The sequence below is a fragment of the Dermacentor albipictus genome, chromosome 9 (assembly GCF_038994185.2).
Source record: "Dermacentor albipictus isolate Rhodes 1998 colony chromosome 9, USDA_Dalb.pri_finalv2, whole genome shotgun sequence".
In the NCBI taxonomy this organism is placed as follows: Eukaryota; Metazoa; Arthropoda; class Arachnida; order Ixodida; family Ixodidae; genus Dermacentor; species Dermacentor albipictus.
In genome coordinates this window covers 12621585-12634953 of record NC_091829.1, presented here as the reverse complement: position 1 = coordinate 12634953, position 13369 = coordinate 12621585, and the positions used below count along the sequence as shown (strand labels likewise).

Sequence of the window (13369 nt, the reverse complement as noted above, 5' to 3'; positions counted from 1 at the left end):
ATGCCCACTACAGGACGAAGGCCTCTCCCAAGGATCTTCAATTCTTCAAGGATCTTCAATATTGTGCTAAAGCTGATTCCAACTTGCACCTGCAAATTTCGTCACCCCACCTAACTTTATGCCGTCCTCGACTGCGCTTCCCTTCTCATTTGACACCCAATCTGTAACTTTATTGATCCGCCGGTTAGCTACCCTACGCATTACATGGCCTGACCAGCACCATTCTTTTTTTCTTTTAATGTCAACTACAGATATCGGCTATCCGCATTCGCTTTCTGGTTCACACCGCTGTGTGCCTGTCTCTTAACGTTACGCGTAACATTTTTCGTTCCATCGCTCTTTGCGCGGTCCTTAACTGTTCTCGAGCTTCTTTGTGAACCTCTAAGTTTCTGCCCCATATGTTAGCACCGGTAGAATGCAATGTTTATACACTTTTCTCTTTAACGACAGTGGTAAGGTCCCAGTCAGATTTTGGTAATGCCTGCCCTATGCGCTCCAACCCATCTTTATTCTTATTCTGTAAATTTCAGTCTCATAATCAGAGTCCTAATTGACCTACACATACTAGTACAACAGTATAATAATATACAGAATACTGTATAATTTGGAGTACGTATGGAGTTATTTACCCACCCCCCTCCTGCTCGGCAGCAGAATGCCACAGCGACTGAACCACCGGAACGGGCGCTTTCGATAATCCGTACTTCGATTCGCTTTACTATTGCGCGGAACATTAAACTGCAGCGCCGCGCCGCAGTCTCCACCAGTCACGACGAAGAATCTATTAACCGGACATTTCGGACAAGCGCGATTAAGTGCCCTCTCGCCCGAGCGGCCTATCCCTGCGCGCACCCACTTAATTGCGCGCAACCCCGAAGCATCGCCAGCGCAGCAGCTCGGACAGCAAGATTGCCCTTTACCCGTGCATGTCCGTCGGAAAGCGCCGCGTTTACGCGGCCACTTCGGGAAGTTACGGTTTGCGCACACACTTTCGATGTGATGATTACACACCCTGCCCCGCGTCTTTCGGGCGCCTTGTAAGCCCTCGCCCCCACCAACGCTCGCGATTCAAGGCTTATATCGCACGCGGCTTTCGCGCACCCTTCGTGAAACGTCGTTGCCCTCGCTCTTTTCGTATTCTTTTTATACGTCCGATATATCATTTTCCTCTTGCTTGATTTGTCTTTGTGCAAAACGGCGCTGCTTGCGCTACACGTACTTCTTGTCGTTGTTGTTCTAGGCCAATCGATTGCCCGAAGGTTCTTTATGTGTGTGCTCACGAATGGCCGCTTTCCTTCGTTGATTAGCGCAACGTATCCAGGGGCAGAATAAAGGTGAGGGAGGGAGGGGGGGGGGGGGGTTGCAGCGGTGGAACTAACTGGCCTTGATTTACGTTTTTGTTTGGCAATTTGCTTGTCCGGAGAGACGCGCGGAATTGTACGGGAAAGAACAAGCTCAGCGTGCCGTGAACCCTACCGCTTTCAAGGCGCCTCTTTTGTTTGGCGCTCACGTAGGTACCGCAAAAGACCGCATGCTACACAATGACGAACGGAACACGAGAGACAGTGTATTGGTACCACAAAAACCGGGCGGGCAGAGACAGAGAGATAGAGAGTAAGAGAGAGAGTAAGAGAGAGAGAGAGACGTTATTTGCCTGTGATGCACATATTAAATGCGCACGCAGCTACGCCCCGTTCCAGGGCTGGCACCCGTGAAGGTGTGTTTATAAGCACCCAAAGGCTCGGGGCGCTGTTTTCCGAACGGGGATATGCATAGCTGTGTGAACGCTGTCCGACTTGCCTAGACGCCACGTTTGATGCGTTCACAGGCTCTACGCTTCGTTCTAGCGGTGTTGGTTCGTTTTGCCCGCTCGCTTTTTAACAGCTGAAAAATTACGGGCGTAAAACTTCTATTAGCTCTTCACCATTCACATAGATGCTACGGTTTCACTAAGCGCCGGTAACGGAAACCTTATCGCAGCACACCCACGTGCTCTGGAAACGTACTGCAGAGAGAATTACATCAAGAACATATTCTACCGATAAGAGTGTAAAAATGTTTAAGGCGTACCGGGGTTGTAAGAATTATTTTCGGGACGGGGGACAGCGGCGGCCATATTGAAATATACGCTTATTTATGCGCTTCAATCAAGCACATCGCTGTCGCATGTAAGAGTTTAAACATAAATTTTTACGTATGCACATAATGACGTATATGTAAGTTGCGCTAGACAGTATATCACTGTAGCGATAACTTCGGGACGCGTCAAGAGTCCCTTAACTCTACCTCTGGTTTCGTTCCTGATAGCAATAAACATTCATTGGTGCCGCGCATCCTCTTTATATTTTTTTCATTCCCTTTTAAAATTCAGCCGCGATGACCACACCAGTCTATTGAGCGATGAGCAACAAGTCGAGGGTTTGATTCCCACGCGCAGCCATTGCTGCAGCACAATTGTAGAAACGGCCTCCTGCAGTGAAACTTCTTAATTCGAGATTCGTTTTATTTCTCCGCCCAGGACAAAAACTGCCTTGACGTGGCCCGGGGCTCGTTTACACGATGGCAGCAGGGAGGAAAGGAAATTTTGTACAATTTTCACGTACATCATAAATCATGGTCTCTCTTAACAAGCTTTATTGACAACTATAGTGACATAAAGGTTAACGTGGTACCTGTACAGGTTCCGATATCAACGTAATTTAGCCGATGGCCCCCTTTTTTCTTCTTTTTTTTTTTGCAAATGACCAATAATTCTTGTCTTCGAGAAAGCCCGGTGGCTTGCTTATTCTCGGATTTAGTAAAATAAAAAAACCAATAAACAAAATAAACAGAAAAAAAAGATACGAAGCCGCGCCTTTCTACTGTGTGTATATGCGGAGAAACACATTTTAGAACCTTAAGACAATGTTACATCCACACATTTCTATATATACTTTATACAAATGGAGAACAGAATAAACGTGGAAGGCCAACAGGCTAAAGCTGCAGCGCTTTAGCATGTTGGCGACATCTACTGACCCGGTGAGGAACAATAATGCCTCGGTTAACGATAAACACCTCTTCGAAAATGAAAGAAAAGCTACGGACATACTTTTATGATGATGTCGCTGCTTACGTGTTTACGTCATCAAACAATCGGGATAACACAGCTTCGCGAGATTCATTGAGATGCGCTGACGCTTTATTTCAACACAGGGCCTCGAGATGTCGTCACAGGCTTTCCTGCTTGGTGCGCTCTCTATTCCCCGGTGGAAAAAGGCCCCATTGTGGCGCGCTATTCCTGCTCCATCCTGCTTTAGCTTAGGCCTTCCGGAATACAGATAGCGTAGTTCGCTTTACGTGGTGCGACTAATAGACGACCGCATACGGTATGTCTCGAACTGAAGCCTACGTTTAGACAAGGTCACTTCGTCAGCATACAAACTCTATAAAAAAGATTTTTTAAAAATAACATAAGCCCTATATCTAATAATCGCAGACAAACCCCTATGCTCTCGTATATAACAATTATTTGCGGAAGTCGGTCCATGACAACGCCCAATGTTCCCGTATATAACGACTATTTGCGCAAGTCGGGAAAAGGACAACCCACAAGGAGGAACACCAAGAAAGTTATTCACTTTCATTGAACTTCCTTCCTGTTCCTCTTTGTGTTGTCCATTTTCAGGCTTGCACAATTAGTTAACAATCTTTAGAACAAACCAACTAGCACCTCAAGATATTCTATGTTCCCCCGTATATCATATGGAGATCCCACATGTTCAAATTGGGATCATCTATGGGACGTGCCCCATGTGACCTATGGTAACATACGCGTTTTCATATGCAACGCCCGTATGTTCGCATATAGGTTTATTGGGTATATGGATTAACTGTTTGTTACTGACGGAGGGAAGTCCTCTTGTTCAAACGTTTCCCTTAGCCTAAGACATGTTCGACAACATCGGATCACTTCAAATCTCTACCGTCCCGTGAACCTGTCTAGTTTGCATTATCTATTACATCGCAGTTCTTTGCGGTACTTGCTTCCCCTCGCGATCGCCTTTTCACCTCTGCTTTTGTGTTGTGCAGCCTGGCAGCAATACACGGGCGCCATCTTTAATGACACTGCGAAACAACGCCTGCATCCGTGCATCTGATTTCAGCAACAGGCGTCGGTGCACGGTGGTGGCCGCATAGGGATGGCCATGTTTTAACGAGCCTCGCGTATCGCTTAACGGCGGCGCAGCTCTGTGATACGGCGGCGGAAGGTCCGATATGTGGCCTGGCGTTGCCGTAAACGACCTTGCGCGCGGGTCTGTGCTATTCGGTTCACGCGGAGGGGGCATATCGCGGGCGCGCTAATGCGCGCGTAATTGCGCCGGTCGATTGTTGTTTCCTGTAGCTGCATACTTGAAGAGGTTACGCGAGGGAACCACGCAGATTATTCATTAGTCACTACGGACGTGCCTCTTGCCGAGAGGCTGGAGGGACGCGTTCGACTTTCAGACCACCGTTGTTTCGCTGCCATCATATAATATTCAGCTGCGGAAAAAGAATAATGACGGTCCCTGGCACCGCAAAGCACAGGACCCTTGTGTGATTGTTCTTGCGAAACCGAAACATGCACACAGCGGTGAGAGCAATCAAGCGTATATACCCTCACTTCTCGTCATCATCAATCTACTCAAGATTGCGTACACGTTTCTTCTTTGAATGTTTGTGCATTAGAACATAACAAAGCCTTCGACCTACGCGAAATCAAATTTCGAATGCTCTCGACCGCATTCAAAGATCGCACAGCCATCTACGTACACCGACTCTAATGTTGAATGCTCGACTGATCGTTAGCATACGTATGACGAAGTGTGCAGACAGTCCGTCGTTGCTTCTCCGCTTGCGTGCATGACAAACTTGTACAACGGGTGCTTTTTCTTTAAAGCATAGATTTTTTTTTTTTAATCGCCTGCGACAGATAGAATGTTCAATTCCATTCATTGAGCTGGATTATCCAGAGGCGAACGTTACTCGCACAAGAAATGGAAACGATAAGTTGACTAATTAACAAAAACACTAATTGTAATTTACGCACATATTCCACATATTGCAATTTACGAATTGCAGCCGGTAAACTCGCAACGTGCCTCCATTTGGAACGAATTTTCAGGATGACACCAGTTTCGGGATATTCAAAGTATGCGACGAAATAGCCATTTTTGTGCTTCAAAGCTTAAAACGACGGTTTGTTAAAAAGTGGAACAATTGCGAATTTTTACCGCAAATCGCACAGCGCATATTGCCATAACTGTGCGATCCTTCCAAGAGGTTCCAAGTGGACACGACATAGCAAACTCACCGGCTACGTGTTAGTAAAGTGCAATATGTACTGAGAAGTAATTAATTCAAAAAGTTAATGAATGTTGCATTAAGTCGGCACCCCGAATGTTTGTATGGCTTCCACTTCAAAAAAAAAAAAACTCGTTGCAAGTGAGAATTCATGCTCCTTGCTTTCGTACTATTTCTCGCTTGTCTTTTTTCCATTCATGAACCTCATATAGAGCGCTTTGTCTGCGGGCAGTACGCGTATGAGGAGTGGTACATCGACCAATTGAATCTTCTCTCCACCTATCCGCTGTTGACTAGCCGCGAAAACGTATACATTGGAAGAATGACCTCACGACCTGCGAGGGGGTCGGGTAAAAATATCGCCGCGCTCATCTGTCCACAGCAGGGAGTCCAAACCGGCCGTGAACTCTCCCAGATGGAGGCGAGAAGCGCGCGATACGAGGTGCCGTTCGGCCGCGCCTGCAGGTCGTTTTCGCCTCGCGCGCTGCTGTTGAAATCGTCGCTGGGCGATGACCGATTTCGCGCCGAGCTTCGCAGGCTGCCACAGGGCATGCCGGCAGTGGTAGGGCAACTATACGGTAAGAAAGCGCGTTGTGAATGTGGCATGACAAAGCCGCTTAGCCTTTGACAACAAACGGTAGGGAGGTAAGACTCCATATACCGACAATAGCAACGGGCCGGAGGTGACTCACCCCGGCCTTTTCCCTAGAGTTCACTGAAAAATATACTCGGTGGCGATGCCCTCGGCATATCCCGTAAGTGTGGCCAAATACAGAGGGGAATGCCACTGTGGAGAGCGAGGAGTGGCGCTGAGCATGCGCTCTGAACGTGGTAATCGGTAAGCATAGCCGCTAGCTCGACGAAGGCCGGAGGATTAGTAGGCGGAGAAGGAACAGGCGGGACGAGTTCACGAACTGCCCCCCCCCCCCCCCCCCGCTTAAGCAAGTCTGTGTTCTTGCGTTGACGTACCTTGTACTACCGGGAACCTTACGCGGAGGGGGTAGCACGGACTACGAACGAAGGGCGCTAAGAACACAAGTGTCGCCTCTGCAAGAATACAGCACAACACTTCGGCCAATAGCCCCAGGCATTTCTCTTCATTTTGCTTTCTTTCACGAAGCTAGGTGGGGAAAGTGAGGGTGGTCTCCTAAACGCGAAACTTATCTCGCCATGTGACCAGACGTCGCGATTTAGGCGGGACACGTCCAGCTTTTACCGCCGAGTTGCCGCTGCTCCACGGCTTACGTGCGGGACAGTGTTTTGTCCCGCTCTGACCTCGCCGGACCCCGAGTCGCCCCGAAATGCCGGTCCTGTGGTCCCGAATCAGCGGTTTGCGTTCTCGGGTGTGGTGGCACCACCTTCGAAAAGACTCGAGAGGCAGTCGCCCAAGCACGATACTTCCGTAAATGAGACTGCCAGCAGCACCTGCCATGTTATAACGGTTCGGAAAGTGAAGCGGTTCCTTGCGTGATTGGCCAGATAGACGCTCTCGTTGACGAAAGCGCCATTTTGATAAACCCTACGAGGGCTAACGTGACTGATGCGAACAACTTTCCGAACATTTACAACACTGCATCCCTCCGAGCCGTTTTTGCGATCCAGCTGCAATGGATTTCTCAATGCGTTGGCAAACCAGCCGTAGCCAAGCCAAAGCACCGCCTTGCTTGTCACGCATGTGGTGATGGAAGCGCGTGGAATTATACCGAAAGGGCAAGCGCAAATTTACGGAATAGTTTGGAAAAGCGTTTCCCTTCATATATAAACCAAACATGGAGTGAATAATGAATATTGCTTTTATCTCTGCTGCCCCCGTGCCATCCCCCTTTCCGGTTTTGGCGTCCGCGGAACCTGGTCACATTGCATATACCCCACTTTGGGGAATACGCGACTAGACAAACGTGGCTTTCAATTTCTACGCCGCGCCTTCCAATCTCGGGACCCGTCTGGCCAGTGATGCCAACCACGGGAGCCAGTTCCTTCCCAACTTTCTTTCTTCCTAAAATGAGTTTGTTAATCAATTTGTCAATGATTTTCGGAGATATAATTTTTTTCTTTTGTATCAGGAAAACAACTACAAATTTTAATTTACGCTTATTCCTAAGCTCGTCTTAAAATTAAAATATATAAGTGATGAAGTCACTGTACTTAAACTGAAATGACTTCAAAGTGCAACCTCTTATACTAACAAGAATGCTTTCTTCTTATAGCATGTTCGCAGAAGACGCCAGCATGTTCGTTGTTTTGTTGTTGCCCAAACTCTTTTTGCACATAAAGCTATTGAGGTCCCAAAATTTCGTGGAACTTAATTCGTATTGTAAGGAAGTTGGGCGCCGGACCTCCCTCAAACAATTATCAATGTGAAAAGAGTATGCCACTTTCCGGCACCAATGTAAAAATCTCTCTCTCTCTCTCTCTCTCTCTCTGCATGCCGTGTAGTGACGTAGCATCCACCACACTTACGTGCCATTTGCAGCGATGCGCGCGCAGATACGGGACCATTCTTTATATTCCCCCCAAGGCAAGCGCTACGACTGCATTGTCGTTTCGGAGCTAGGAGCGTATGTCCGCTTACGCCCAGGTTTAGCTAACTATTTCTGAAGGGCATATCTGCCACTAAAGCGACGCACGCTCAAACACAGAGACCAGAAAAAAAATTCACGACGACACCGCCCAGCTAAATGTGTCCCGCAACAAGTACCGACTTGGTCAACAAGCTCTCTTACGACACAGAAGAGTTCCGGTGACATACACGGCGAGATGGCGAGGACATGCGTTGTGGCGCACACTTGTGGCTTTCGACTATACTGAAATCGGGAGCACGGCGCTGGCGCGTTCCACACAAGCGTGACAACACGGGGACTGTATGTGCGCTTGCGTGGCACGCTGCTCAATACAGGCAGCCCGCCGTGGATGACCAAGGTCGTGGGAATGCGCGCACGCACTCGCATGCCTCGGGAACCTCAAATCGTGCGTGCGTTCATTCGATCAGTCGCGGATCGCCAAGCGTTTACGTACAGCCTCACGCACTGTACGCGCTGCGGGTCTTTGGCTTTCGGTGACGCGATCCCACGGTGCGCATGAACGGACGGACGAACGGATGCTCTCGGCAATTTCGCACGTCTCTCTCTCTCTCTCTCTCTCTCTCTCTCTCTCTCTCTCTCTCTCTCTCTCTCTCTCTCTCACACACACACACACACACACACACACACACACACACACACACACACACACACACACACACACACACACACACACACACACACACACGCAGACACACAAGCATTTTGGCTAGCTAGAACGTGCTCTTCGCCTAACCTGACCGAATATCATCATTGATGCGGTTTCGGTCGAGAGGTCAATCTTCCTGGGCTAGCCCGCATATCCTGCTGGCCGTGAGACGAGTGACGTCACGCGAGGTAGCCGGAATGTCTTATTCAACAACGGAGCGGCGAAGCAGCACATACGAAAACGAAATCTCAGCAAGATTTTTTTTTTTTTTCGGGATGACGTGTGACACGCTTTGAAGCCAAAGAGCGAGAAATCACATTTAAACGGCATTGGCATCGAATCACGGGCAGTAAATTCTAGCCGCATGTAGAGCACGCTGCACTCTTTACAAGACATATCCGCAACTCAGTTACTGATATTCGTTTTGTTGCCGCTGTCCTTGTCCTCTATACTCTCGCCCCTTTAGTTCCACAGGTCTTCCGTCGTGACTGTATCGTAAGGTTGACCGCGTTGTTCTTGCCGTGGTTGTGGTGATTGTGCCTGCTGCTGACGTAGAGCCGTGTCAAAGGATTGTCACATTGCTGTAGTTACCGTCACCGCGTTTTGTTGCTGATTCTATGCTCCTGTTCTTTTGATTCCTCCTGTTGCCGTTGCCGCTGCAGCCTCGCACTTGTGCGTGTCCAATGAAATCCCTCACAGGTGTATGCCGATCTGACAACGGATACCGCAAAGAGAGCGAAGCTGTGTCAGCGGGTTCTCACAGACCTTTCGGAAGTACTATACGAGTCTTGTTTGCTGGCTCCCGGCTTCGATCAAAAGCGGCAGCAGTTGCTGCATGCTGCTGCTCTCGAGCGCAGTCGCGGCTGGCTGTTCATCACAGAAGGCGATCGCTCCCACCCACCCTGCGGCGCAGCATCATGGCGATGCATGATGGAGCTGATGCCGTGCACGGCATCACCTCTCACTGCCGCAGCCGGCGTACAAGGTGTCCTTCTAACGTGGAGACAGTATAAGGCGACGTGGGAAAAAAAAAAAGACATATGGATTACTGGTTAAAAAGGGACAGCCCATATAACGGGTTGTCTACTAGAGTGAGATATTCGCAAGGTAACATTTTGTTTTATAATCATCGATCATTACGTTACAAAGCAAGTACGGGGTTCCAACACGTTGCATTAGCATTCGCATCCGATATCGACCACGGCTTCGCGCGTAAACCATCGCGCAACTTCCCTCGAGAGCTTTGCCGTAAAACGCAACCTTCAAAAAAAAATTAAGCCGGCAGTCCCGTTGATTACGCTACATGTTGACGACGAAAATATCGTGGCCGTAGTCGTTGACGACGACGCACCGACGTCGTCGTCGTCCACAATGACGACGCGTCGCTCGCCGCGAGCAGGATCAATCGGCGAGGGCCGGCGTCATGGAGGACCCGCAGGGCGCTGTCCGCGCTCCCCGGTCGCACACGTCGGCCGACTCGGCGGCGCGGGAGAGCAGCTACGGCTCGGCGCGCACCGGCGAGTCGGACGCCCGCCGCGAGGCCTGGGCCCGCCACCCGTACTACAGCAGCCAGGAGGAACAGCAGCAGCAGCTGCTGCACCAGCAGCAGCAGCAGCAGCAGCAGCTGTACGCAGCCCCACCGCCGGCCGAGGAGAAGTCCTCGCGCTCGAAGCGCGGCTCGCGCAAGGGCCACCACCGCAGCAGCAAGTCGAGCAAGCACGGCTCCTCGGCCATCTCGGCCAGCGGCGGATCGGTGAGCAAAGCTGGAGCACGCGCGGTTCACGCAGAAGGACGCGCGAAGTGCATACCTCGCTAATCACGGTGGAACCTCACGGCTGCAAACACTGGGCACCACACGGCGCTGACTATCAACGGAAGTTTATTACAGGAGAACGAACAATATAAATGGACTGGCGATATTGTTCGTTTTCCTGCAGTAAATTTCACTTGACAGTGAGCATCGTCTGGTAGCCCCTTCTTTTTCATAATCATTGTCTAAGTTGCACTGTAGCAGGCGTGCACCTATAACAACTCGCCTTTTTTTTTTTTTTTGCTTCTGAAAAGGACCTCGAGTAGAATCAAGGTTGTTTTTTGAAGATGAGTCGAAAGTGGGGTAGGGCTGCAGCCATCTTACTCGGGGTTAGAAACGAAATAAGGTATCGGGAACAGCTCGTGATGTCATGCTAATTTCAAGCAAGACTTGTGAACGGTCTAGCTGGTGTTCCACAACTAGTAAGCTTGAAGCGCGAACGAATAACAGTGACCCAGGAAGGTCACGCGCAAGCGCTAACTTCCAAGTAAACATCACTTTTAATTGACACGATCACATACACGGCGGGGAAAGAAATTGTCATATGCAAACGAGTTGCGGGAAGAGTTATCAAGGCGGCTTGACCACCACGGCACTAAGGCACGTGCCATGCAGGGTAGAAATTTGAGAATGCGTTTTTTTTTTCTTCTTCTTTTCGAAGCAGGTGGACGCGGACGGCCCCATTGATGCACCGATTTTGCACCCCCTGAATTCTTGCTGTCTCTACCACCTCCCCCGTTCGCTGGCACTTAGATTTGTGCCAGAGTGAACTTGACGAATTACGGATCACGGTGCATTCGCGCCGGTTGCAACCGCTCGCAACATGGTTGTTTTTGGCCTGCATTCCTTCGTCCTATAGGTCAAGCATGATCTTGCTAAATTCAAAAATCCTTCGCAGCTTCACTCTCTAGCTAAACGTTAAGGTGTTCACTAAAACTAAGGACTTAAATATTGAACAAAAGATTAAGAAGTCAACTCCAACTAAATGTTAGTGTATTTAGTTTCACTGTAAGATTCTAACGAACAGAAGTTTCCGGGTTACGAGGAGCGTAAAAATGTGTAGAATATCGTGTTGTTTATTACGATCGCGGCAGGGGTATTACGATCGCGGCAGTCACCTTTAGGTAGATACATAAAGCACCATATCGAGTAAAAAGTGAGAAATGTAATAAAGTGACCAAGTCTAGTTTAGTCTAAAAGGTGAATTTACCGGTTTTGTATTCTTGCTTAGAATCAAGATATCGCACTCCGCTGGCCGCTCGAGGCACATCGCGCGCATTCGCGGGTTTCCTTCACGCTCGGAAAAACACTTTTATGTAGCACATATTAAGCAACAGAAAGCTGTATCGGGAGTTTATCACGTTGCTCTACAATTTTCTCATTGACACTTTTCACCTAATTATAATATTTGAGATCATAATTAAGAATAATTATACAGTTAGGGTGATGAAAAAATAACTTCAGCATCCCCAAGCGACGGCAAAACACATTATCTTGGTTGTGTCCAGCTACGTGGCACTCGCCTATTTTTAAACTCTGGCTAAAGTTAGCTGGGACACCCTGTATATTATATATAGCGCCGTCTGCATCTAGCTTTGTGTTGCACCAGAATAAGCTAGCTTTATCATTTCTTGTTTAATTTTGAAAATAATGAATGCCGATGTTCACGGGGGTGGGTCTTGGGAGATTGTCCGCGGCAGCGTTTACACAGACCACACGGAGGTGCACATGATGTTGGGCCATCTAAACACAAGCGACGCATCTCAACGAGACTAATTATGCGCCTAAAACGACGACGACAATCCCCCTCCCCCCTAATAAGATAGATTGTCTAGAGACATTTTTGTACAGCAATTTGTCTTCTTATACACTTGACTTTCTGGCTCCATGCGACTCTGTAATGTCAACCGACAAAGGCTTCGTGGAAGCCTGTACAGCTCGGAAAAGTGACAGTCGAGACAAAGCGCGTAAGGCCATAAGTCCAGAGGGTATCGTGAACTGTTTGAAGGCTTCGCACAAATATGCCTGTAGATTTTCTGCGGACTGTCCATACAGATTTTTTGTGAGAACCACCTTGATGGATAGAGCGTCTATACAACTTTGGCCCAAGAAGATCGTCGACATAAAGCGTAAGCCTGCATAAGTCCACAAGCTGTCTGCGGACAACCCATAGGCTTCACACAAAGAAAAGTGCATAAGCTTTTCCGCCGACTGTCTGTACAAATTTTTGTGACGATCACTTTGACGAGTAGCGCAGAGAGACTGCGAGCAGGCACACTTTTGCACGAGGAGCCTCTCGTCGCCACGGCTGGGTATATACCTGTCGATAGGGTGAACAGCGCAGGCGACGACGGTTCGGGACAGATAATCGGGGGTGACAAAAGGCACGCGCTTTTGCCGATCCCTGCCGTTCATTTTGTTCATCTTCTTCTGTCCCCGTCCTGGCAGGGCGAGGTGGGCGTCGGCAGCGGCCTGATTCCGACCGACAAGCAGCAGCTGCAGATGCAGATCGAACAGAACCGCGACGCCCTGATGCGCCAGAAGGAGCTGCAGAAGAAGCAGGAGGCCGCGCGCGCCTACCGAGCCATGCGGGAGAACACCGCCGCCGCGCCGTACGTCTCTACATACGCGAGCGCCCGATTACAGCTTACGCCTATATGTACAGTACGGAGCGCCTGAAATTCAGAGAGAGCGTGCACCCTTGTCGGGGTTACAAAACGCTGACTATAGAGCACAGATTAAGCCACGTAGGCCCTGCATGCACGGTAGTTGACACTGATGTTCCTAATTGCGTATCGCGCCACCTAAACGGCGCCTCGAGTCATTTGCCTGAACAAGTGCAGTTTCTAAAGCCCTTAATAGTTCACTGCTGAGCCAAGTATCGTTGTACGAAAAAAAACATGTGCTCACAGTGGAGAGTCAAACTTTTCAAAAGAGTCACGCAGAAACCACGGACCATAATCGTCAATGCAAGCGCATAGCGTAGTGCTTGATTCTGTGAAGATA

The 13369-nt window shown here is 49.1% G+C and overlaps 1 protein-coding gene and 1 long non-coding RNA gene across 4 annotated transcripts in view; one reads left to right on the top strand and one right to left on the bottom strand.

Annotated features, from left to right (window-relative positions):
* The window catches only part of LOC135911114 (uncharacterized), a 94826-nt gene that overhangs the window by 35158 nt on the left and 46299 nt on the right, over positions 1 to 13369 (bottom strand). The gene's annotated exons all lie outside the window — the stretch shown is intronic.
* The window catches only part of LOC135911110 (uncharacterized), a 37154-nt gene that overhangs the window by 16048 nt on the left and 7737 nt on the right, over positions 1 to 13369 (top strand). Inside the window, exons 2-3 of the mRNA XM_065443225.1 lie at positions 9953 to 10306; positions 12812 to 12975. Of these exons, the coding sequence (XP_065299297.1) occupies positions 9977 to 10306; positions 12812 to 12975 (494 nt within the window). The 5' untranslated portion in view covers positions 9953 to 9976. The remainder of the gene's footprint in view (positions 1 to 9952; positions 10307 to 12811; positions 12976 to 13369) is intronic.